This window comes from Somniosus microcephalus, chromosome 8 (genome assembly GCF_052327205.1).
Source record: "Somniosus microcephalus isolate GS21.2 chromosome 8, FLI_Smic_1.0, whole genome shotgun sequence".
Classification (NCBI taxonomy): domain Eukaryota; kingdom Metazoa; phylum Chordata; class Chondrichthyes; order Squaliformes; family Somniosidae; genus Somniosus; species Somniosus microcephalus.
Window position 1 is genome coordinate 123,126,304 of NC_140994.1, and position 23,797 is coordinate 123,150,100.

Here is a 23,797-nt window from a genome sequence, read left to right on the forward strand (position 1 = left end):
TCTCTCCGCCTCTTTCCTCCTTTAAGACGCTCCTTAAAACTCATCTCTTCGAACAAGCTTTTTGATCATCGGCCCCAATATCTCCTTATAAGGCTCGGTGTCAATTTTTTTTTGATAACACTCCTGTGAAGCGCGTTTTATTACGTTAAAGGCGCTATATAAATATATATAAGCTGTTGCTATTCTTATTTAACTAATCTCATTTGGGACAATGAAGGTTAGAACTGGTCTCAGTATCCTTAAGCCAGGGAGAAAATAAAAACATCTTAAGTTACCACTCTTGATCCCTATCCAGTGATGTGCTAGACAGCATGCATGTATGGATATCAGGTGATGACAAGATTGAGTTTCAGTCTGATGCTTCCACAGTCAAATAACTAACATAAGAGCTCACATGATGAATGGCCACTTGGGTGAGGTTAGCGTGTAGCCAATACCCGTGAAATTGTACCCTTCCCAACACCTTCCAGAGAGGAAAGAAGCAGATTGTAAGATTTGTGTCCATCACATTTCACAAAAACCTTTTGGACTGTGATAAAAGAAATGCTCTCTAGCATATCATGGAACAGGAATCAGATCTGGGCAAGATCCAGCATTTGTGCACCACAGCAGCTGAAATTCACTCGGACCTTTCCATGCACATAGCTTGATATACATTCATGTTACTACACAGTTCCCATTTATTTATATAGCCAGATTTTTAAGTGGGGCTGTTAAAAACATCCATGTTAGATCAATAGGAGTGAATGCAGAATAAGTTATGACCACAGAACAAGTATATTAGTTTTATATATTCACACTGGAAAAGGGGAGAGTATAATTCCACTGTGATGACGTAATTACAGCATGGCAAGTTTAGGTGTGTACCAGAGGGGCCAAGCATGAACTTTAAAATCAAAGTTCTCATTAATGCACATACAGCTCAAGCTGTCAATATGAACAGATTTGGGTGTTTTGATTTAGGGTTTATCCAGCAATGAGGCAAGAGCATATAGAACAGACCCTTCCAACTTCTAAGCTCACAGATTTTGACTGGACAAACCAGTGAGCAAGAAATAAAAGCACATACAGAATGGAGTCGCCTGGGCTCCTGTGCCAAGTGTGGCCCACTGGCTGTAGTTGTACACCTTCGCTATGGCGTATTGGTAGCAACACACTACAGAGACCTGGTGACAACACTGTTCAAGTTTCATTCACAATCACGGTCATGGTATTCTATTACTCCTCGCACGCCATTTCAAAATTCTAGCCGCCCTCATCCAAATGTTTGCATCTCGAGATGCAGCAACACAAAAACCCTTTTAGCTAAACACCAAAAACTATTTTTTACCTGATGCTCTTTGTAGCCAAGTAAAAAGGAAACCCAACACCACTCGGAGTGAAATATTTTAGTCAGATATAGCACAGCAGCTTCACAAAGAGCAAAGTAGGAACTATCTCTAATTAAGCGGTTTCAAGGTTTTGTTGACATATCCTTACGGCTTGAAAGCATGAAAATTCTTTGCCACGTAGAACAAAAATGAGTGGAGATATATTGGGATGGGAGAAAGAGAAGCCTGACTAAAACTGGAAAGAATGAGAGTGAATGAGACGTCAGATGTAACATGAGAAATAAAACTGTTAGTTTTACAGTACAAATAAAGTGACAGAGCATCTATTCCCCTCACATGGGGCTGACGTCACTATTGTACTCGAGTAGTAAACTTCCTTATTTTCTTTTCAATTTTCTCCTTCTGTCCTGAAGGCACCAACTGATGCAGAGATATGGTTCCATTGATACTGGCTTTCCCTTGGCACCTTTCCAGAGTGGTTATTCTTCATTCTGAGCCTAGACAGTCACCGTCAGCAGGTTGTTTGACTGTTGGGGGGGAGGGGGAGGGGGGGGGAGAGACATCACAGCTGTGTTTGATCCTGTTCTCAGCTAAAAAAAAACACTTTAGTGCAAGGGCACAGTCACAATGACAAACAGGAGTGAAAACCTTGGTTGATTCAGACCACCGCCCCCCCCGCCCCCGGCCCACTTCTTTACTCCAGAGAGGCTGAAGGCTACTTTAGTCCTGGCTGAGGTTATCTGATGTAGCAAAGGTGTGGAGATGCCGGAGTTGGACTGGGGTGGACAAATGTAAGAAGTCACACAACACCAGGTTATAGTCCAACAGCTTTATTTGAAATCACAAGCTTTCGGAGCACTGCTCCTTCGTCAGGTGAAGTGGAGAAATGCATAAGAACACAGCTTATATAGTCAGAGAATAATGTCAGATGTTTACAGGTAATCTTACCAACTGCCATTTATCACACCTCAGCAGAGAGATAATTTGAGAGCAATCAAAAGTGTGAATGGTGTCCAAACAGGTCAGTCAGGAAAACATTACATCAAAGAACAATGAGGTGGGGTCAAATATTGCAGATGCTGGGGTCTGCATGAAAAACAAAAAAAGACAAAAAACATTTTTTTTGCTGGAAATCACAGCAGGTCCGGCCGCATCTGTGTAGAGAGAACAAGCCAATGTCGACTCGAGTCTGGATGACCCTGCGTCAGGTGGGGTTACATGTAGCGTGACATGAACCCAAGATCTCGGTTGAGGCCGTCCTCATGGGTGCGGAACTTGGCTATCAGTTTCTGCTCGACGATTTACTTGGCGATCAGTTTCTGCTCGACGATGTACCATGTACACCAGGTACATGGTACATACTCATGTGACTCGGCTAACGTTGTCTACCTCACATGTTGCAGGAAAGGATGCCCCGGAGCATGGTACATCGGCGAGACCATGCAGACACTGCGACAACGGATGAATGGACACCGCGCAACAATCACCAGGCAGGCGTGTTCCCTCCCAGTCGGAGAACACTTCAGCAGTCAAGGACATTCAGCCTCCGATCTTCGGGTAAGCATTCTCCAAGGCGGCCTTCGAGACACACGACAACACAAAATCGTCGAGCAGAAACTGATAGCCAAGTTCCGCACCCATGAGGACGGCCTCAACCGAGATCTTGGGTTCATGTCACGCTACATGTAACCCCACCTGACGCAGGGTCATCCAGACTCGAGTCGACATTGGCTTGTTCTCTACACAGATGCGGCCAGACCTGCTGTGATTTCCAGCAAAAAAAATGTTTTTTGTCTGTTTTTTTGTTTTTCATACAGACCCCAGCATCTGCAATATTTGACCCCTTGTGACCCCACCTCATTGTTCTTTGATGTAATGTTTTCCTGACTGACCTGTTTGGACACCATTCACACCTTTGATTGCTGTGATTATCTCTCTGCCGAGGTGTGATAAATGGCAGTTGGTAAGTGTGGTAAACCACTTTTATCGTTCACTATCGTTACACTATGGTTATCACTGTTTATATCGTTACACTATGGTTATCACTGTTTACACTGTTGTATCTCTACACAAGGTCACCTCTTGTCACGCTGTTATACCTGGGCTGGGCTGACCACAGCTGACTCCGCCCATGGCTCCGCCTGCTTGCCCAGGTATAAAGGTGGTCGACTGGCTGGTATTCCTCTTTGTTGGACCTGATCACCCACGAGGGTGGGCTCTGTTATTTAGCCAATAAAAACCTACAGTTACTATCTTAACTCGTCGCTTTTCACTGGATGAATTGATTACCTGTAAACATCTGACATTATTCTCTGACTATATAAGCTGTGTCCTTATGCATTTCTCCAATTCACCTGACGAAGGAGCAGCGCTCCGAAAGCTTGTGATTTCAAATAAAGCTGTTGGACTATAACTTGGTGTTGTGTGACTTCTTACAGATGTAGCAAAGGCCTGGAATAACCTGTTGAAGTTCTGATGAAGGGTCCCAGAGTTGAAACGTTAACTCTGTTTCTCTCTCCACGGATGCTGCCTGGCCTGCTTAGTATTTCCAACATTTTCTGTTGTTATTCCAGGAATAACCTGCAGCTTTGTACACTGGGCAGTAACTTTACCAATTGGCTCTTTGGAGGAGCCGGAAAACTTTTCTTGAGCAATTAAATCCGCAAGTGGCAGTCCATGGATATAGTTCACTACATGCAAAACAAAGTGGGTGCAAGATGACAATGCCAAGGATTGCTATTCTGTTGCAACTGCCACAGATGTTAAAATTTTACCAAAAATAATCTTAATTGGCATATCACTGGGGCTTTTTTTTTTTTTAATTGTTAATCGAAGCATTTAAGAGGTGCAAACAAGACATGCAGCCAACACAGGTCTTAGGCCATCTGCTCACATTACAATTATTTCAAATGTGTCGCTGACTGCCAACTGCAATATTAATGGAGCCACATTAAAACAGATGCAGCTTTTAAATGCTGTAAACCTGAAAATACAATGATCTCAACTGTTAAGTGCTTTACATGACTAATCTGGACCAATTTCACACTGAAAGAGCTATTCAGTGTGGCATCATAGGCTCTAGATTTTTACTGACAAAAGAGGGGTAACTCATAGAATAGCGTTGTGAGGGGGGGGGGGGGGGGAGAGGAGAGGGTAAAATTTGGGTCATTTACAATTTTAGCAAAAAAAGTTAACAAGTACAATACAGGATTTTCTGTACATTCAGTAAACTTGTTGGCAGCAGCAATGCGAGCTTCAGCATCTGCTGTACTGTGTCTAACCAAAAAACAAACTAAACATCTGTAGGCAGCATCAGAACTAAGCAGCTGTTAAGATGAGAGGCCACTTACAAATCTTGAAATAATTACTAGCTAAATAAAAATATATATTCCAAAGTCCAGACTGCTACATACTAGTTCTGTTAAAAAGTCATGCGTACTCATAGCTTGAATGTGCAGGGGACTATGGTTGAAAAGAGGTCAGTGACCAAATGACATGAAGCTTGGGGTTCAAAATCCAAAAGATTGTAGGAGGAAAGAAAGTTAAGGAATTCCACCGTGTTGAGGTCCTGGGGCAAAGATAAGTTAATAGGAGATGGCACAATGAGTCCTGATTTCAACAGTGAAGATGCAGGAATGAGAAAGTGTGTGGGGAGTGGCGCAGCTGCAGCTTAGGAGGAAGGGAGGAAAATTCAGAGTAGCATTAACAGTAGAAATTTAATATGGTGAGCGAAACAAATAGGTTTGAAACTACAGGCAAGAAAGGGATTGCCGACCTGGCGCCAAGAGTGTGAGAGTGTGAGAGTGTGTGTGTGTGTGTGTCAAGGAGGGCAAGACAAGCATTAGGGAAAGTTTGCCAAAATATGGGAGTAATATACAAATCTCAAACACAAGAATTACTGCGGGGAGAAGAAATGTTTTGCATTGAAAGGAAAATCATGGTCCTTGCCCTTGGCAGTTAGAAATTCTCAGTTGATATTAAAATCCTGAGCACACCTTCTCATGTTTGGCATTAGTTATCCCTGGTGTCCGGGCCAATATTTATCCCTCAATCAACAGCCCTAAAAACAGATTACCTGGACACTATGACATTGCTGTTTGTGGGAGCTTGCTGAGCGTAAATTGGCTGCCGCGTTTCCCACATTACAAGTGACTACACTTCAAAAGTATTTCACTGGCTGTAACGCGCTTTGGGGTGTCCTCAGGTCTTGAAAGGCGCTACAGAAATGCAAGTTTTTCTTTCTTTCATTAGTACCAAATTCAATGGTGCCCTGTGCACAGCAGATTGCTCCAATGATGCCGAATTGAATCGTGGACAATTTCCTGAGTAACCAGTGGACCCATGTTATCAACTGCATCATTTGATGGAAGAGGTTAAATTAAAAGGGAGCAAGATACAATTTTATTGAAGGAACTCAAAACTAACAAAATTGAAATGCATAACTAGGCTATGAATTTCCCGTGGAATGGATTACAACTAATTCCTTGGAATTTTTATACAACAGTCCTGAATCATCAATTCACCCAGTTCTTCTTTTAAAAGTTGCCATGGACTGGTAAGCTAGACCATAATTCTATACTGAAAAATCATTGCCTAAATTTGCCTTTTCCTTTTGACACCATTAACTTTAAACAGATTCCCCCGAGTCCTCAAAACCAGTACCTGATGGGAGAATTTCCCTGGATCTAATTTCTCCACAATCCCGGAAATTCTTTAAAGAACCTCTTTGAAGTCCCTTCTACCCATCATGGATTAACTCTACATAACTCAGCTCTCTAAATTGAAGCATGAGCCTCGTAGCCCTATATTCGAGAACAAAACCACATAGCACTCTAGATGTAGTCTCACCAAGGACAGAAAAAGCTTCGAAATCCCCTCCTTTAAGTTAAGTCAAGGCCTTAGCTATATGTCCCAACATGCTATTTACTTTCTTCACTACCTGCAAACAGTGAACGATAGTTTTAAATGACCTTTAGACCAGACCCCGGGTCTCTATCTTGCTCCAGCATAATATCCATTTGAGGTGTATTCCACATTCTTGCTTCTTATACCGAATTTCATGGCTACAGATTGAGCCCCAATAGCTATCTCTGGTGCAGCCTGCCAAGATCTCTTTGGACTATCGCACATTGGATAGCATCATTGGCCACAGCACTCAATTTAGCATCATATGCAAACTTAAGACACCTTGGACAACATTCAATCCCCAAAGACATTTATATAAATTTTATATGAAACAAGGCAGCTCCAACATCAACTGCTGAGGAACTCTTTGTTCAATCAGTTTCCACTGACACCTTCCCACTCCTGTCTACCCTTCCTGCCACACAGCTGCCGAACAGTTTCTATCTATTCCATGGACATGCACCGTGTGAATAAGTCTGTTATTGGTAGTGTCAAAAGCATTTCTGAAATCCAGGCAGACAACATCCACTGGCTCTCCCTCATACACAAGATCTGAATTGGACACAGAAGATTTTAAGCTGTGGGTGTGGTGTCAGCATACCTCCCAATTTCTTCCTCGGCCAATGTGCAACATGATCAAACTGGGTAGTATACCTTTCTGCAATGTGCAGTGTCCAAATTCATTTGTGAAGTTATTGTGCGTAAAATAAAGCTTGCGTGTTTTCATAAGGCTCACAAAATTAACACTTCAGCGTTATGTTGCTCAGCCACCCAGTGCCCCCTTTTATTATTTTTATCAAAGCACCGATGTGGGTGAAGGTCAACTAACCAAACTCTGTGAAGCTGTGAAACAGGCAACTGCATGACTCGGCTAAAAACAGATTACTGGAAAACACACATGTACAGCGGCTTCTGAAAAGGAAAAAGTCAGGTTCGTGCATCGGATATAGACCCTGTTTCTCAAGTCTCCACCCAAGATATTCTTTTCAAATGCTGAAGTATCTGCTGCATGTTTTCAGCATTTATTTCTTTTCAGATTTCCAGCCTTTTATTATCCCAAGTTTTTACATTGCTTCTAGATTACAATAGCTACTTATTTTAAATTGCTTTGCTCAACCATGTGTGCAGCAAAGCCTATTTACATTAAAAACTCTGCATCCCTCAGTTCCAGCTCTGCACGTGTGCTAGCTGCACCGGTAATAGCCTTCAGTGATGTGTTTGGTAGGCACGTGAAATTTTAATACTGTGTCCACTTTAACTGTGGAAAACATCCAAAAGCACAATAGATTTTGTCTTTCCAAACTGCGGTTGTGTTAGGAGAGAGAAAATCTTGAACTAAATGATAACACGACAAAGAAATTATAGATCTCTCACTTGTGGTGGTAGTGCCAATAGAAATTGAGTGTTGAGAAATTTGTTGCTTCCAAGTGCAATTTTTCCAACTAAGGCTGATCTTCTGCCTCAACTCCATTCACCAGCCCTATCACCATATCCCTTGATGCCCTTACTAGTCAGAAATCTATCAACTTCTGTTGTGAATATACCCAATGACTGAGCCTCCACAGCCCTCTGGGGTAGAGAATTCCAAAGATTCACCCACCCTCTGTGTAAAGAAATTTCTTCTCATCTCAGTCCTAAATGACCAACCCTTTATCTTGAGGCTGTGGCCCCTGGTTTTAGATGCCCCAGCCAAGGGAAACAGTCTCCCAGCATCCAGCCCTGTAATAATTTTGTATGCTTCAATGAGATCTCCCTTCATTCTTCTGAATTCAAGAGAATACAGGCCTAGTTTACTCAATCTCTTCTCATACGACAGTCCCGCCATCCCAGGAATCAATCTCGTGAACCTTCGTTGCACTCCCTCTATGGCAAGTATATCCTTCCTTAGGTAAGGAGACCAAAATTGTACACAGTACTCCAGGTCTGGTCTCATCAAGGCCCTATATAATTGGAGTAAGACTTCTTTACTACTGTACTCAAATCCTCTTGTAATGAAGGCCAGTGTACCATTTGCCTTCCTAATGGCTTGCTGCACCTGTACATTCACTTTTAGTGACTCATGTACAAGGACACCCAGGTCCCTTTAAGCATCTGCATTCCCCAATCTTTCACCATTTAGGAAATACTCTGCCTTTGTTTTTTCTACCGAAGTGGATAACTTCACATTTATCCAAATTGCCACGTTCTCACCCACTCACTGAGCCTGTCGAGATCCCCTTGAAGCCTCTTCACATCTGACACCTAGCTTTGTATCATTCGCAAATTTGGAAATATTATATTTAGTTCCCTCATCCAAATCATTGATATAGATTGTGAATAGCTGGGGCCCAAGCACTGATCCTAGTCACAGCCTGTCGTCCTGAAAAAGACCTGTTTATCCCTACTCTTTGTTTTCTGTCTGTTAACCAATTCTCAATCCATGCTAGTACAGGAAACTTTCTGGTATCCGGCACGGATGGGACCGACGTGTTGCCGGTCCATCAACAATTCCGGATAACCGAACGCTATAGTAAAAGATACGGAGCTCAGAGCTCCGTATAAAGCAACAAACCCTGTTGCAGCTTCAAAACAATCGGCACAAGTTGCAAGCGTCTCTGTAGCTTAGCAACAGCTTCAGCTACACCCTTGCACAGCAACAAATGGAGTAAAAAAAGTAACTAAAAGTTAAAAAAAAAGTTACCTGAACCGACTCCTGAATTTTGCCGGTGGATAGAGCGTTCCGGTTATTTAAGGGCTGGTTAATCGAAAGTTTCCTGTATATTACAGGTAGACTATCCTTTATCCGAAAACCTCGGGACCAGCCGAGTTTCGGATAAAGGAGAATTTCGGATTTCGGAAGGTGGGTCGGCGGGGGGTCGTGCGCACGACTTACGCTGACGCTCAGCGTAAGTCAGTCGGGGTCGGCGGGGGTCGGGGCCGGCGGGGGGGGGTCCGCGGCGGGGTCGGCGCCGGCGGGGTCCGCGGGGGGGTCGGCGGTTGTCGGGGCTGGCGGGGTCCGCGGGGGGGGGGTCGGCGGTTGTCGGGGCCGGCGGGGGGGTCGGCGGTTGTCGGGGCTGGCGGGGTCGGCGGTTGTCGGGGCCGGCGGGGGGGTCGGCGGTGTCGTCGGCGGTTGTCGGGGCTGGCGGTTGTCTGGGCCGGCGGGGGGGTCGGCGGGGGGTCGTGCGCACGACTCACCCTTTATCCGAACCCGGAACCCTCTAAACGTTCGTACGCACGACTTACGCTGAACGAAAAAACCTTCGGTTTTTAGAGGGTTTCGGTTTTCGGAAGTCCGGATAAAGGGTAGTCTACCTGTACCCCCAATTCCATGTGCCCTAATTTTGTTCACCAACCTCTTGGGTGGGACCTTATCGAAGGCCTTCTGAAAATCCAGATACACCACATCTGGTTCCCCTTTGTCTACTCCACTAGTTACATCCTCAAAGAACTCCAATAGGTTTGTTAAACAGGATTTCCCTTTCATAAATCCATGTTGACTCTGCCCAATCTTACTATTAGTTTCTAAGTGCCCAGTTATTGCATCCTTTATAATAGATTCCAGCATTTTCCCAACTACTGATGTGAGGCTAACAGGACTGTAGTTCCCCGTTTTCTCTCTCCCTCCTTTCTTAAATAGTGGGGTTACATTTGCTATCCTCCAATCTGCAGGAACTGTTCCAGAATGTATAGAATTTTGGAAGATGACAACCAATGCGTCCACTATTCCAATGGCCACCTCTTTCAAAACACTAGGATGTAGGTCATCCGGTCCTTGGGATTTATCGACTTTTAGTCCCATTAATTTTGCTAGTACTGTTTTTTTACTAATAATTTCTTAAGTTCCTCATTCTCATCACACCCTTGGTTTTCTTGTATTTCTGGGAGGTTTTTTGTGTCTTCCTCTGTGAAGACAAACAGTATTTATTTAATTTCTCTGCCATTTCCTCATTCCCCATTATAAATTCTCCCGTCTGACTGTAAAGGACTATATTTACCTTCGCCAGTCTTTTCCTTTTCACATACCTGCAGAAGCTTTTACAATCCTTTTTATATTTTTTGCTATTTTGTGCTCATATTCCATTTTCCCATTCTTTATCAATTTCTTGGTCCCCCGCTGATTTCTAAAAAGATCCCAATCCTCAGGCTGACCGCTTTTTCTGGCAACTTTATAAGCTTCCTCCTTTGACTTAATGCTAGCTTTCATTTCTTTTGTTAGTCATGGTTGGATCACTCTTCCTTTTGGGTTTTTAATGCCCTAGAGGAATATAGGTTTGTTGCAAATTATGCATTATTTCCTTGAATGTTAGCCATTGTATGTCCACCTTCATATCTTTTAATGTAGTCTCCCAATCTACCAGAGCCAACTTGCCACTCATACCCTTGTAGTTTCCTCTGTTTAGATTGAAGACCTTAGTTTCAGATTGGACTACATCATTCTCAAGCTTAATGTAAAATTCAATCATATTATGGTCACTTGTCCCTAAAGGCCCCTTCACCACAAAATTATTGGTTAGCCCTTTCTCATTACACAGTACCAGATCCAGAATAGCCTGTTCCCTGGTTGGTTCCGCCACATACTGATCCAGGAAACCATCTTGCATGCATTCCAAGAATTCGTCCTCCACACCATTAGTGGCAATTTGATTTGCCCAGTCAATATGTAGATTGAAGTCCACCATGATTACCGTATTGCCCTTGTTACATGCACTTCTAATCTCTTGATTGATACCGTGCCCTACATTACCATTACTGTTTGGTGGCCTATACACAACTCCCACCAATGTTTTCCACGCTGTTTCTTAGCTCCACCCAAACCGATTCCAGTTCTACATCACGATCTGCCAAGCCAAGGTCTTTTATCTCTACCATACCAATCTCATCCCTTATTAACAGCGCTACGCCACCTCCTTTTCCTTTTTGGAAAGCTAGCATGCAGGAACAGCAAGCAATAAGGAAGGCAAATGGCATGTTGGCCTTTAATGCAAGGGAGCTAGAGTATAAAAGAGTAAGGAAGTCTTGCTACAACTGTACAGGTGAGACCACACCTGGAGTACTGTGCAGTTTTGGTCTCCTTATCTAAGGAAGGATATACTTGCCTTGGAGGTGGTGCAACGAAGGTTCACTAGATTGAGAGGGCTGTTCTATGATGAGAGATTATGTAGATTTTTGGACTCTAGGGGAATCAAGAGATATGGAGATCGTACAGGAAAGTGGAGTGGAGATCGATGATCAGTCATGATCTTATTAATTGGCTCGATTGGCCGTACGGCCTACTCCTATTTCTTATGTTCTTGATAGCACTCTCTCGAGGCAAAAAGTTGTGGGTTTATGCCCCACCATAGATTTCAGCCCATCTGGGCTGGCATTACAGTGCAGTACTGAGGGAGTGCTGCACTGTCGGACACACTGTCTTTTGAGCTTGGGGAGAGTTGTTGGGCTGGACGACGTCAGAGATTGGGCGTGGCATGGCCATGAAAGGATTTAAACATGAGTGAGAGAATTTTAAATTGGGGGACTGCAAGCCAATGTATGTCAGTAAGGACAGGAACGTTGGGTTGAGTGGGAACTGGTATGGGATAGAATAACGGCAACTGTTTTGAATGAGCTTAAGTTTACAGAGGGTGCAGGATGATTGGCCAGCCAGGAGAACATTGAAAGAGACGGGTCTGGAGGTGACAGGCGAGAATGGGCCGAGGTAGGGCGGAGGCAGGCTAAATGGAGGGAAACTGCAAAGTGCTACAGTACAAAAGGGATCTGGGGGTCCTGGTGCATGAAACACAGAAGGTTAGTATGCAGGTACAGCAGGTGATCAGGAAGGCCAATGGAATCTTGGCTTTTATTGCAAGGGGGATGGAGTATAAAAGCAGGGAAGTCTTGCTGCAGTTATACAGGGTACTGGTGAGGCCACACCTGGAATACTGCGTACAGTTTTGGTTTCCATATTTAAGAAAAGATATACTTGCTCTCGAGGCAGTTCAGAGAAGGTTCACTCGGTTGATTCCGGAGATGAGGGGGTTGACGTATAAGGAAAGGTTGAGACTCTACTCATTGGAGTTCAGAAGAATGAGAGGCGGTCTTATCGAAACATATAAGATTGTGAGGGGGCTTGATCGGGTGGATGCGGGGAGGATGTTTCCACTGATGGGTGAGACTAGAACTAGGGGGCATAATCTTAGAATAAGGGGCTGCCGTTTCAAAACTGAGATGAGGAGAAACTTCTTCACTCAAGAGGGTAGTAAATCTATGGAATTTGCTACATCAGAGAGCTGTGGAAGCTGCGACATTAAATAAATGCAAAACGGAGATAGAGTTTCCTAGCTGATAAGGGAATTAGGGGTTACGGGGAGCGGGCAGGGAAGTGGATGTGAGTCTAGGTTCGGATCAGCCATGATCCTATTGAATGGCGGAGCAGGCCCAAGGGGCCGTATGGCCTACTCCTGCTCCTACTTCTTATATTACATAGGTAGAAGTAGGCAGGGAGGATGTGGGGTTGGGAGCCGAGCTTAGGGTCAAATAGGATGCCAAGCTATGTTCCCTCGAAGGTGTGAGGGTGCCCGGCCATGCACTTAAGTTCACAGTGAGCTGGACAGCAAGAGCAGGGGCAGTACTAAATGAGCGGGCACAGTGAGCTGGACAGCAAGAGCAGGGGCAGTACTAAATGAGCGGGGGAAAAGTCATAGTGCGGAGAGAATGGCCCAGGAACCTCTCGGAGCCAATCCAAATTGGAACGGCGTTTGGAAAGAGCCCTGGAACCCAGCAAGCGTCGTCTCGGACAGCCATTGACTAATGGCGACCGCAGGACCCACAATTCTATGCACCCCAGCAACCGCTCTATCTACCCCGCTGAGAGTACGCATGCTCTCCAGGGCCACGGTTCATTCAAGAGAGAAACAAAGTCGGACTCAGTGGAAACAGGTGAAGAAACCGGGAAGCTGCGGGTAGGATGGGGGAGGCGCTGGAGCAAAGATTTAATGGTGCCAGGGCCCTCGTCGCATGTCCGCCGGGCCCGATGGCTCCGATTCGGGGCCTGAAACGCGCACTCGGTGACGTTGTTGAGGCCTGCGCTCGCGCCCGCTCAGTTTCCTGGACCTGCTCCGCACAGGAAGGCAGTCTCCGGCCGCACTTTGGATCAACACACTGCGACCGATAAGTCACCAGTTTGTTGGGTATGCAAGTTGTGTGCTGAATTATTTTGATGAATGAATGCTCTTTTTTAGCTTAACAAACAGATGTTGAAGATTGTATTCAGGTTCCTGATAAGGGTGTCAGTGTCACACTCATGTTACTGAATTGCCTTTCCACCTCTTGGAGTTGGGTTTGAATCCACTGCCGAGAGATAAAAGGAAAGTTTCGAAAGGCCAGGGCAGTATTACTGAATCACATAACTTTACATGAGTTATGGAATCTTTCTGAAGGCTGAAATTTCAGAAATCTAAACAGTTTTCACAATGAAGGGTTACAGCTAGCTTAGAAGTAATGAGAAATTTTCTGGATTTTGGATTCTCATGCAATGCAACATTGAAAGAGGTTTAAATTTGACATGGTGTAGTTTCCAAAGGACACAGGTCCTCAGACATAAGGCCACTCAGTGACGTGAAGGCAGGAAAGTTAAGTTACATTTTTATTATATTTATAATATTTATTTTTAGGTTAACTTATTAAAAAAATAAATTATCCCGATCTCTAGACAGTTAGTGTCTTGGTGAACCTCTTCAGGCAAAACCTTTTTTTACTGTTTCAATTCATGCGGTGTAATGAAGACAAAAATGAGTGGTGGGTGTTTAACCCAAGAAGACGGTCCTGAACTGGAAATGTTGATGTGAATGAGTATCTGATTAAAGCTGAACAAAGCAGGAAGGGGAGGGAAAGGGAAGCACTTTTTAAGCCTTAAATTAGGCCGCAGTGCTAAATGAGCTTTTGTTCCCATGGAAAGTGGTTTTGGGTGCACGTCAATGAAAAGGTGGTGGTATAACCCAAGAGATAATTGAGGGTACTTAAGGCATGAGTCTCAGAGGTTTGTTTGCACTGAGTGCATGTTAACTCCAGCTTTAGTTTCTCACCTCCTTCCAGCAAATATTGGAAACAAAGTTATTGCTGATGTCTGGTGTAATAAGAAAACTTAACAGGACAAGTCATTTGGTTCATCAAGTGTTTTTCTTCCACCAACAATATCCAGTCTATTTGTTTTTGGGCTGACATGTTAAATCTGCTCCTGTGGTTTAGATGGATTAATAAGGGACAGCCAGCATGGATTTGTTGCTGGCAAATTGTGTCTGATTGAGGTAGCATGAGGTGTGTGAGACTTTGCCCAGAATGTATATTGAAGTGAGGTTAATTTTCTCCAAACCTCCAGACCTTAACATAATGGTCATCTTTGGTTTAACTGCTAATCAATTTAACCTGATGTTTCCTGCTACAAAGAACAGATGACCTGGATAATCTTAGATAGTTAATGTGACCTTGCTAATACAGGTAGACTATCCTTTATCCGCACTTCCGAAAACCGAAAACCTAGTTTTTTTCGTGGAGCGTAAGTCGTGCGCACGACATGACCCGAGTGGCACAAAACATGACCCGACGCGGCCGATGCTTGACCCACGCAGGTGTGAGGCGTCAGTTGTGTCTCAGCGCTGTCACACGTGCGCCTGCTGCTCTTTGATATTTGTTGGTTTTTTATGATTTGTGAAAATGCTAAAAAGAGCTGCAGATACCCCTATGGGTAACAGTGAGAAGCAGAGAAGGAAGCATCTCTCATTATCGATATCGCAGAAAGTGGAGTTATTGCAGAAGCTTGATCGTGGTGTGTCTGTGCGACGTCTTACTGAAGAATATGGTGAGGGAACTACCACCATATATGACTTAAAGAAACAGAAAGACAAGTTGTTGAAGTTTTACACTGACAGTGATGACCATAAACTAATGAAAAGTAGGAAAACATTGCATAGGGCAAAAAATGAAGATCTTGACCACGTGCTGATTGAGTGGATTCAACAACGAAGAGGTGAACGTGTGCCACTGACTGGTTTGATGGCCGTGAAACAAGCTAGAATATACCATGAAGAACTGAACATTGAAGTTGAGTGTGAATATTCAGAAGGTTGGCTGCATAAATTTAAGAAGCGTCATGGTATAAAATATCTGAAAATCTGTGGTGAAAAAGCTTCTGCTGATCATGAAGCAGCTGAAAATTACATAGACGAATTTGCCAAAATAATATCTGATGAAAACCTCGGTCCTGAACAAATTTACAATGCTGATGAAACAGCTGTTCTGGCGCTACGTTCCTAGAAAAACATTAGCAACGGCTGATGAGAGTGCACCAGCACGTTTTAAGGACGCTAAGGACAGGTTGACTGTTCTTGGGTGTGCCAATGCTGCAGGCACACACAAGTTAAAGTTGGTAGTGATTGGAAAAAGCCAACATCCGAGATGTTTGAAAGGTGTATGCAATTTACCTGTGCATTATTATGCGAGCAAGAAAGCATGGGTAACCAGAGGAATATTTTCTCACTGGTTCAATAACCACTTCGTACCAGCAACACGAGCTCATTGCAGGCAAGTTGGACTGGAAAAAAACTGCAAAATTTTATTGTTCCTGGACAACTGCTCCGCACATCCCCCTCCTGAACTTCTTGTGAAAAGTTATGTTTTCGGCATTAACTTTCCCCCTAATGTGACATCTTTAATACAGCCTTGTGACCAAGGAATTTTACGCTCCATGAAGAGCAAATATAAAGACGTTTTTTTGAACTCTATGCTTGATGCAATCAACAGAGGCATAGGAATCCAAAGCTTCCTGAAAGAGTTCAATGTTAAGAATGCCATTTACGCAGTTGCTAATGCTTGGAACGATGTTGACAAACCAACATTAATAAATGCTTGGCACAGACTTTGGCCTTCAACGATGTTTCAAGAAGATGGACCTGCAGATGAAGATTTTGAAGGATTTCCCGTCAGTCAGGAGAAGATGATGATATCAAACCTCCTTACTTATGCCAAAGGTTTATCATCCGAAAGTGTAAATAAGTTAGAGGAAGCTGACATCGAAGAAGTGCTGAACATTGACAATGATGCACCTGTTGTGTATTAGTTGAGTGATGGTGAAATTGCTGAAATGGTGTTAAATAAAGACAAGCATGAGGATAGTGATGATGATGATGATGATGATGACATTGTGAACACAGGTGAAAAAATCCCCATAGACGATATGGTGACAATGTGTGATCAGTTAATTGCTGGCCTTGAACAACGTGCATTTATCAGTGAGCAAGAGATTATGCAAGTTTACTCAATTAAAGAGAGACTGCTTAGACAGAAACCAATGTTAATGAGACAGATGACACTGGAAGAAATCTTTAAAAAGGCCGTCTGTCGTAGTGCTGCTTCATCACTTGAGAATCCTGTTCCTGGCCCATCTTCAGATGTCTGACTCCAACCTGATGACAATGATGACAACACTGATGTACCCTCTTCTCCAAGATCCTCAAGCCAGATGTAATGTACCTTTACTGCATGTATATGTACAGGTATTTAGCTTAGTTTGTACCTGTATATGTTTGAAGTTTTACTGAATGTTTTCCTTACAAATAAACTGTACTAGAGTATTTATCCCTGTAATACTACAGTATTTATAGTCTTTATTTATCCCACTCAGTGTGAATACAGGTATTCATAAGGTTCGCTGCAGAAATATTAATGTGGTGGCTTACGGGGTGCTGCCCCGTAATACCTTCTGAAATCCGAAATTTTCTGAAATCCCAAACACGGCTGGTCCCAAGGTTTTCGGATAAAGGATAGTCTACCTGTAGTGGCTAATGTATTAGTTTCGGTGCCTCTATTGTTCTGTTATCTGCCGTTAACACCTCACATGGGATGTTGCGGACCCATCCGCTTCTTCCTACTCCACCATTGTCTCAATTAATTTCCAATATTAGCATATCCTAATCAGAGAATGACCCCATATATGTTATGATTAACTTTGATGGGACACCCAACAGAGCAAATTGTAACACGAGACATGTGTAATATAGTTTTTGTAAGAGCTGTGACCGGTTCAAGGTTAAATATAGCCACTAATGATGTTTACAAACCAAAAGAAAGCAAGTGATTTCATGATTTTTAAGAGTTGGTCTGATTGTCTCATGATTTGAGATGGTGGGGTGGCAACATGGCATTACTCTATATATGCTTTTAAGTGGTTGCTGTTGCAAAAGTTGTTACTGTTTTAAAAGTTGTTGTAAAATTTGCCCACGGACAAAAACGGTCACGCTCAGAGGAGTTCGTGGCCTTCTCAATACAAAAAAAATTAGAGGGAACATAGATGCCAAGATTGCGAAAAGTCCAGTTCAGCCAGAGACAATGGCTGGGGAGTGGGATGGAATCAGTACCACAGGTACGAAGCTTATTGTGGGGGCCGAAGATGATGGCCTTGTTCTTACCAACATTTAACTGAAGGAAATTGTGGCTCATCAATGAATGGATATTGGACACGCAGTCGGAGAACACAAAGGCAATGAAGGGGTCCGAGAGGTGGTGGAGGGGTAGAGCGGTGGGTCGTCGTGTACCTGTGGAAGATGACCCCATGTCTGCAGGTGATGTTGCCAAGGGGCATGTAGATGAGGAAGAGGCGGTGGCCAAGGACAGATCCTTGGGAAACTCCAGAGGCACCAGTTTTTTTTTTTATTTTTTTTTTTTATTCTTTGATGGGATGTTGGCGTCGCTGGCTAGGCCTGCATTTAGTGCCCATCCCTAATTGCCCTCGAGAAGATGGTGGTGAGCTGCCTTCTTGAGCCGCTGCAGTCCATATGGTGTAGGTACACCCACAATGCTGTTAGGAAGGGAGTTCCAGGATTTTGGCCCAGCGACAGTGAAGGAACGGCGATACAGGTCCAAGTCAGGATGGTGTGTGGCTTGGAGGGGAACTTGTAGGTGGTGATGTTCCCATGCGTCTGCTGCCCTTGTCCTTCTAAGTGGTAGAGGTCGCGGGTTTGGAAGGTGCTGTTGAAGGAGCTTTGGCGAGTTGCTGCAGTGCATCTTGTAGATGGTACACACTGCAGCCACAGTGCGCCAGCGGTGGAGGGAGTGAATGTTGAAGGTGGTGGATGGAGTGCCAATCAAGCAGGCTGCTTTATCCTGAATGGTGTCGAGCTTCTTGACTGTTGTTGGAGCTGCACTCATCCAGGCAAGTGGAGAGTATTCCATCACACTCCTGACTTGTGCCTTGTAGATGGTGGAAAGGCTTTGGGGAGTCAGGAGGTGAGACGCTTGCTGCAGAATTCCCAGCCTCTGGCCTGCTCTTGTAGCCACAGTATTTATATGGCTGGTCCACTTCAGTTTCTGATCAATGGTAACCCCCAGGATGTTGATAGTGGGGGATTCAGCGATGGTAATGCATTGAATGTCAAGGGGAGATGGTCATAGCCTGGCACTTGTGTGGTGCGAATGTTACTTGCCACTTGTCAGCCCAAGTCTGAATGTTGTCCAGGTCTTGCTGCATATGGACACGGACTGCGTCAGTATCTGACAAGTCTCGAATGGTGCTGAACAGTGTGCAATACTAAGCGAACATCCCCACTTCTGACCTTATGATGGAGGAAAGGTCATTGATGAAACAGCTGAAGATGGTTGGGCCTAGGACACTGCCCTGAGGAACTCCTGCAGTGATGTCATGTGATTGAGATGAATGACCTCCAACAACCACAGCCAACTTCCTTTGTGCTAGGTATGATTCCAACCAATGGAGAGTTTTCCCCTCGATTCCCATTGACTTCAGTTTTGCTAGGGCTCCTTGATGCCACACTCTATCAAATGCTGCTTTGATGTCAAAGGCAGTCACTCTCACCTCACCTCTCGAGTTCAGCTCTTTTGTCCATGTTTGGACCAAGGCTGTAATGAGGTCAGGAGCTGAGTGGCCCTGGCGGAACCCAAACTGGACGTCAGTTAGCAGGTTATTGCTGAGTAAGTGCCGCTTGATAGCACTGTTGACGACACCTTCCATCACTTTGCTGATGATTGAGAGTAGACTGATGGGATGGTAATTGGCCGGGTTGGATTTGTCCTGCTTTTTGTAGACATTGCTGGAAATACTGTGCCTACGGTTGGGTAGTTGAGTGGAACCAGGCAAGGGTTCACTGAGCTGGACACTGGAGGAAAGGTGTTGGTGGAGGATGGTGGGATCGATTTTGCCAAAGGCATAGGTTAAGATAGGTTAAGCAAGGATAATGTACCATGGTCACAGTCATGGAGGATGTCACCTATGACTTCCATTAGGGCTGTTTCAGTACTGTGGCAGGGATGGAAACTTGACCGGGTTCAAACATGTAGTTGCAGGAAACATGGACATGGCTTCTGGAGGCAACAACACACTCAAGAACTTTGGAGCACAAAGTGAGGTTAGAAATGGGGGTGCTAGTTTGCAAGCTCAGAGGAGTTGGGGTAGATTTTTTGAATGGGAGGATGATGATGGCAGTATTGCAAGCGAGGGAAACAATGCCATCTAGCATGGGGACCATTGGGTGGTCAGCAGTTTACTGAAAATGGGGTCAAGGGAACAAGAGGTGGATCTCATGAACAAAATGAGCTTGGACATGGGTGAGAAACTAAAGATGGGGTTCAAGTTTACAGCAGAGGTAGCCAGGGGCAGGGAAATTTTGGCTTGTGGAAAAAGGGAAGAGAAGCAGCAGAGGCAGTTGAATGGATGGTCTCAAACCTGAGTAACAAAAAAAGTCTAGGAGTTCCTCATACTTGTTACAGATGAGGGTGGAGGGGAGAGGGGTTTACAGCAATAGCTGGTAGTGGAGAAAATAATCTATCTGCGTGCTCCAGGATGATCCTGAAGTAGTGGACAGTTTTGGCAGAGGAGCGAGGCTCGATTGCCCTGATAAAGTCTGGCCAGATCAGATGAAGAATGGCCAAAGCAGTTGTGCACCGTATACTCTCATGTCTGCAGCACTTGGACTTAAGGGAGTGGAGATGGGGGCCGTACCAGGATATGAGAGTAAAGATTTTGCTGGATACGAGGACATCAAAGGAGCACGTTAGGGAGTGGTTGAGCAGATCAACAGCTGCAGAAGTATTGTGGAGAATGGAGAGCCAAAGACTAGGCACCTGGAATTTAGAAAGTGCAGCTTGAAGTGAATGGGAGGAGGTTTTTTTCTAGCGACGAACTTAGAAGGAAGTAGAATTGTAAGGGGATAGGGGGAATGTGGGTGGTGAGGGATACATGGACGTGGTTGGAAATGGCCTTGTCTGTAATCAAGGCCATCGGAGCAGAGAGGTAAAGATGGAAAGGCCAAGGAGAATGGTTGTGAATACAAGTAGGAGAGCTTTTATGGAGAAAGAGGTTTAGAGAGCACAGGAGACAAGTGAAATCAGGAGATATGGCATGGCGAGTTGAAATGAAGGTTAAAATCAGAGGCTGAGGGAGGAAAGAGAGGATATCTTGGTGAGAAATTGGGGGGGGGGGGGGGGGAAAAAGAGCAGAAGACAGCAAGGATTTAAAAGAAGTAGTGGGAAGAAGTGAGGTGCACTAAGGAGAAAGGACCAGAAGGTGATTTCATGATAAGGGTCACACCACCACCACCACCACCAGTTTGGGCGGGGCAAATGATTGAAAGCATAGGCGGGCGGGAAAGCTTTGTTAAAGGGCAAGGTATCATCACCTGCGAGCCAACTTTCAGTCAAAGCCAGGGTGTCAACATTGTTAGGTTGTGGATGGCAAGGGCCATGTTTGCAAGTTAATGGACATTCTGGAAAGAAATACCAATGCCCAATCCAGTATCAGAAATGTTTTCAGAGTATGAATTCAGGGAGCTGCTTGTTTACATTTAAGGTCTCTCAAGTTTGTGTACTGGGGGAGTGAATCCTTCACTTTTCGTCTCCTTGCTGGCTTTTTAAACTGTAAAACCCGAGCCGTTACCTTTGATTGCGCGTGTGGCTTTTGGGTGAAGGCGGGAGCGAGAAGAGGAGAATTGGAACAGAGGCATGCAGGTCACTGGCAGCAAGCTAACTCCAAATAGGTCAAGCAATTTAGCCCTGAGGTTGAGGGAAGGTTCAAGGTAAACCAATTCAGGAGGTACAAAACTCGTGATTAAAAAAAAATAATTGGTGCAAACGATGGGTCTGTTCTAGAATCCACCAGACAGTATAACACAAAAAAGGATGGAAACAGGCGAAGGACCATAAAGCCCACTAGAGAAACAGGACACGAGATGGATTTTCAGACAGATCACTGCTTACGCTGGAACTCTGCATCTTATTGACTTTTCTCTCAAAGTGATTCACTACTTGAAAAAAAACTTTCTCCGCTCCTCCTTACTTAAGTGGAGGTATGGCTTACAGAGAATCTTGTACCCTCTGGTACCTTGCCCAAGTGGCCATTCTTCATGCACGAGCCAACCTGGGATGAATGGCGATATGTTATATTTCAGGGAGCACATCACACAGTCCAACCTGATCCTGTCCTCATGCTGCATCCAAACAAGCACTCTTTCCATCAGGGGTCATTGGATAGCAATCAGGAGCAGGAGCCTTAGTTGATGTTACCCCTATCTAAACATGGGCATTGAGACAAACTGTAGTATTTACTCACTTGGAGAGCGAACTGCAAATATTTCTAATCAACTACCTTAAATAAAAACACCTGGTCTATGATGGCTGAGGGCATGACCTGAAAAATTGTGCATAAAAGTAAAATGTAACTGAGCGAAAAGACAACCGAACTTCTATCCTCCGTAACTCTTACCTGTAAATGTGGTGGAGCCATAGGTGGTGGCATTCCTCCTGGGGGTGGTGGAATTGGTGGCATACTGGGATCGAACGGTGGTCGCCCAAAAGGAGGACGCGGTGGGGGTCCTCTCATCATGGCAAATGGCGGAGGTGGTGGACGCACGTGAAGAGGTGGTGGTCCCCGCAGCATGGCATTTGTTGGAGGAGCTGGGCCACGGAATCGTAGTGCTTGCTGATGTGCCATCCTATCAGAGGAGATAAAACATTAACAGATACGATACGACCACTGCAGTAGAGTCTATAAATCAATGTAGAGTTAATTATAGTGTCCAATTTTTAAGTTTTTCTCCTGGACTTCTTATGCTGGGGTATGTTTCTTTGGGCAGCAGCCACCCTCCAATACCTTGACATCAAGTAGCTGTTATACATCGCTAAGTCTCGGCATTGAGCGTCAGCATTGAACAACTGATTCTGTCCTCATCAAACATCCACACAGACACGTTATCGAGCCGAGGTCACTAGATAATCAGTACAAAGTTGACTGATTTTTTAACTCTCAAGCCAACTATCAGCACCCCACACACATTTAAAGGTGGATAAAGAAGTTACCGTAAAAATCTATAAGGTGCCTCAACAGCTTTATCACACGACTCTCGAACGAGAGGGATCACCAAGTTTGAATCAGAGCATCAACTGACGCTGCGACATATCTGCTCTCATTAGGCAAGCTGTGCCAGTGAGTAGCAGGTGACAAAAGCAGTCAAACAAGAACAAAATGGCATTTTTCTCATCCAAGCCCAGAACAGGAAGGCACTACTGCCTAGATGGGAGGCACCAAATGAAGTGACTCACCAAACAAGAGAAAGGGTATCTGGTATTTGGGGGCAGCGTAAAGAGAAGCACTGATCCAAGATGAAATAGCTTACTCAGTTTTATCCCTCTGTTTCATCTGCACTACAGTTTCTTAGGGATTTTCAATTTCTTATTTTTAAATCAGGGAAAAGGTAACATACAGAAGAATCCCATGTGAAACTTATGGGGGAAAATATCAATACTACAAAAAATTTATAAATACTTGAAATTAATTTTTGCTGATTAAAACTGGAAAAATTGTATCTAATTTCTTTCATTTTTACTGTAGAGGGGGGAAACAATAGCAATGTTGCAAACCACACGAGGGGTATAGAATCAAATTTCACATTTTGGGATACAGGATTTTGGAAAATCACACCAATGACATGGAAATAAAATTCAGTAAAAACTGATGAGAAAGTTCTTAAATTTTGGTATGTTAAATTAGTGAAAACTTAAAACAAGGAACCTTGAGAACCTAACATATCCCCATCCTATTAAATGCCTTTCTCTACCACATTCTCCTGCCCTTTCCTTGCTGGTGTACGGTTCCACAGGTGGCAGCACCACTCTTGTACCTCACCCAAGTGCCATTTCTTTGTGTGTCAACTTGGACAGCAAGTGCCAGCCCCAACTGTTGCCCTGGCTCGGATCACTTTAGCTCAACACAGACTGGGGAGTGAACGTGGAGCCCTCTTGGTCTGTCCACCCTAACACCATGCCATGTAGTGTGTTTATCCATACTTTCTGATGGAACACTCCATCAAATGGCTCAAGGAGAAGGCTGCTGGAATGAGGGATCTGCCAACCACTCCCGACCTCAAATTGACAACTATCAAAATTGGGCCCGCATCCTTGTAAGCATGTCTGTTACAACTATGTGTCAGACTGAAGGTCACTGAATTTTAGAGGAACGTGAACTGAAACAAAACTAAAGAGGGAAGGCTCCCAAAGTACAACAGCGCATCCCTGCCTCACACAGCAAGAGGTGATCTAACCCAAGC

General features: G+C 44.3%; 1 protein-coding gene across 1 annotated transcript in view; it reads right to left on the reverse strand.

Annotated features, from left to right (window-relative positions):
• LOC147113771 (transcription elongation regulator 1-like) overlaps positions 1-23,797 on the reverse strand; it is a 97,842-nt gene that overhangs the window by 64,068 nt on the left and 9,977 nt on the right. The window contains exon 2 of the mRNA XM_085996163.1: positions 21,958-22,186. Within this exon, the coding sequence (XP_085852289.1) occupies positions 21,958-22,186 (229 nt within the window). The remainder of the gene's footprint in view (positions 1-21,957; positions 22,187-23,797) is intronic.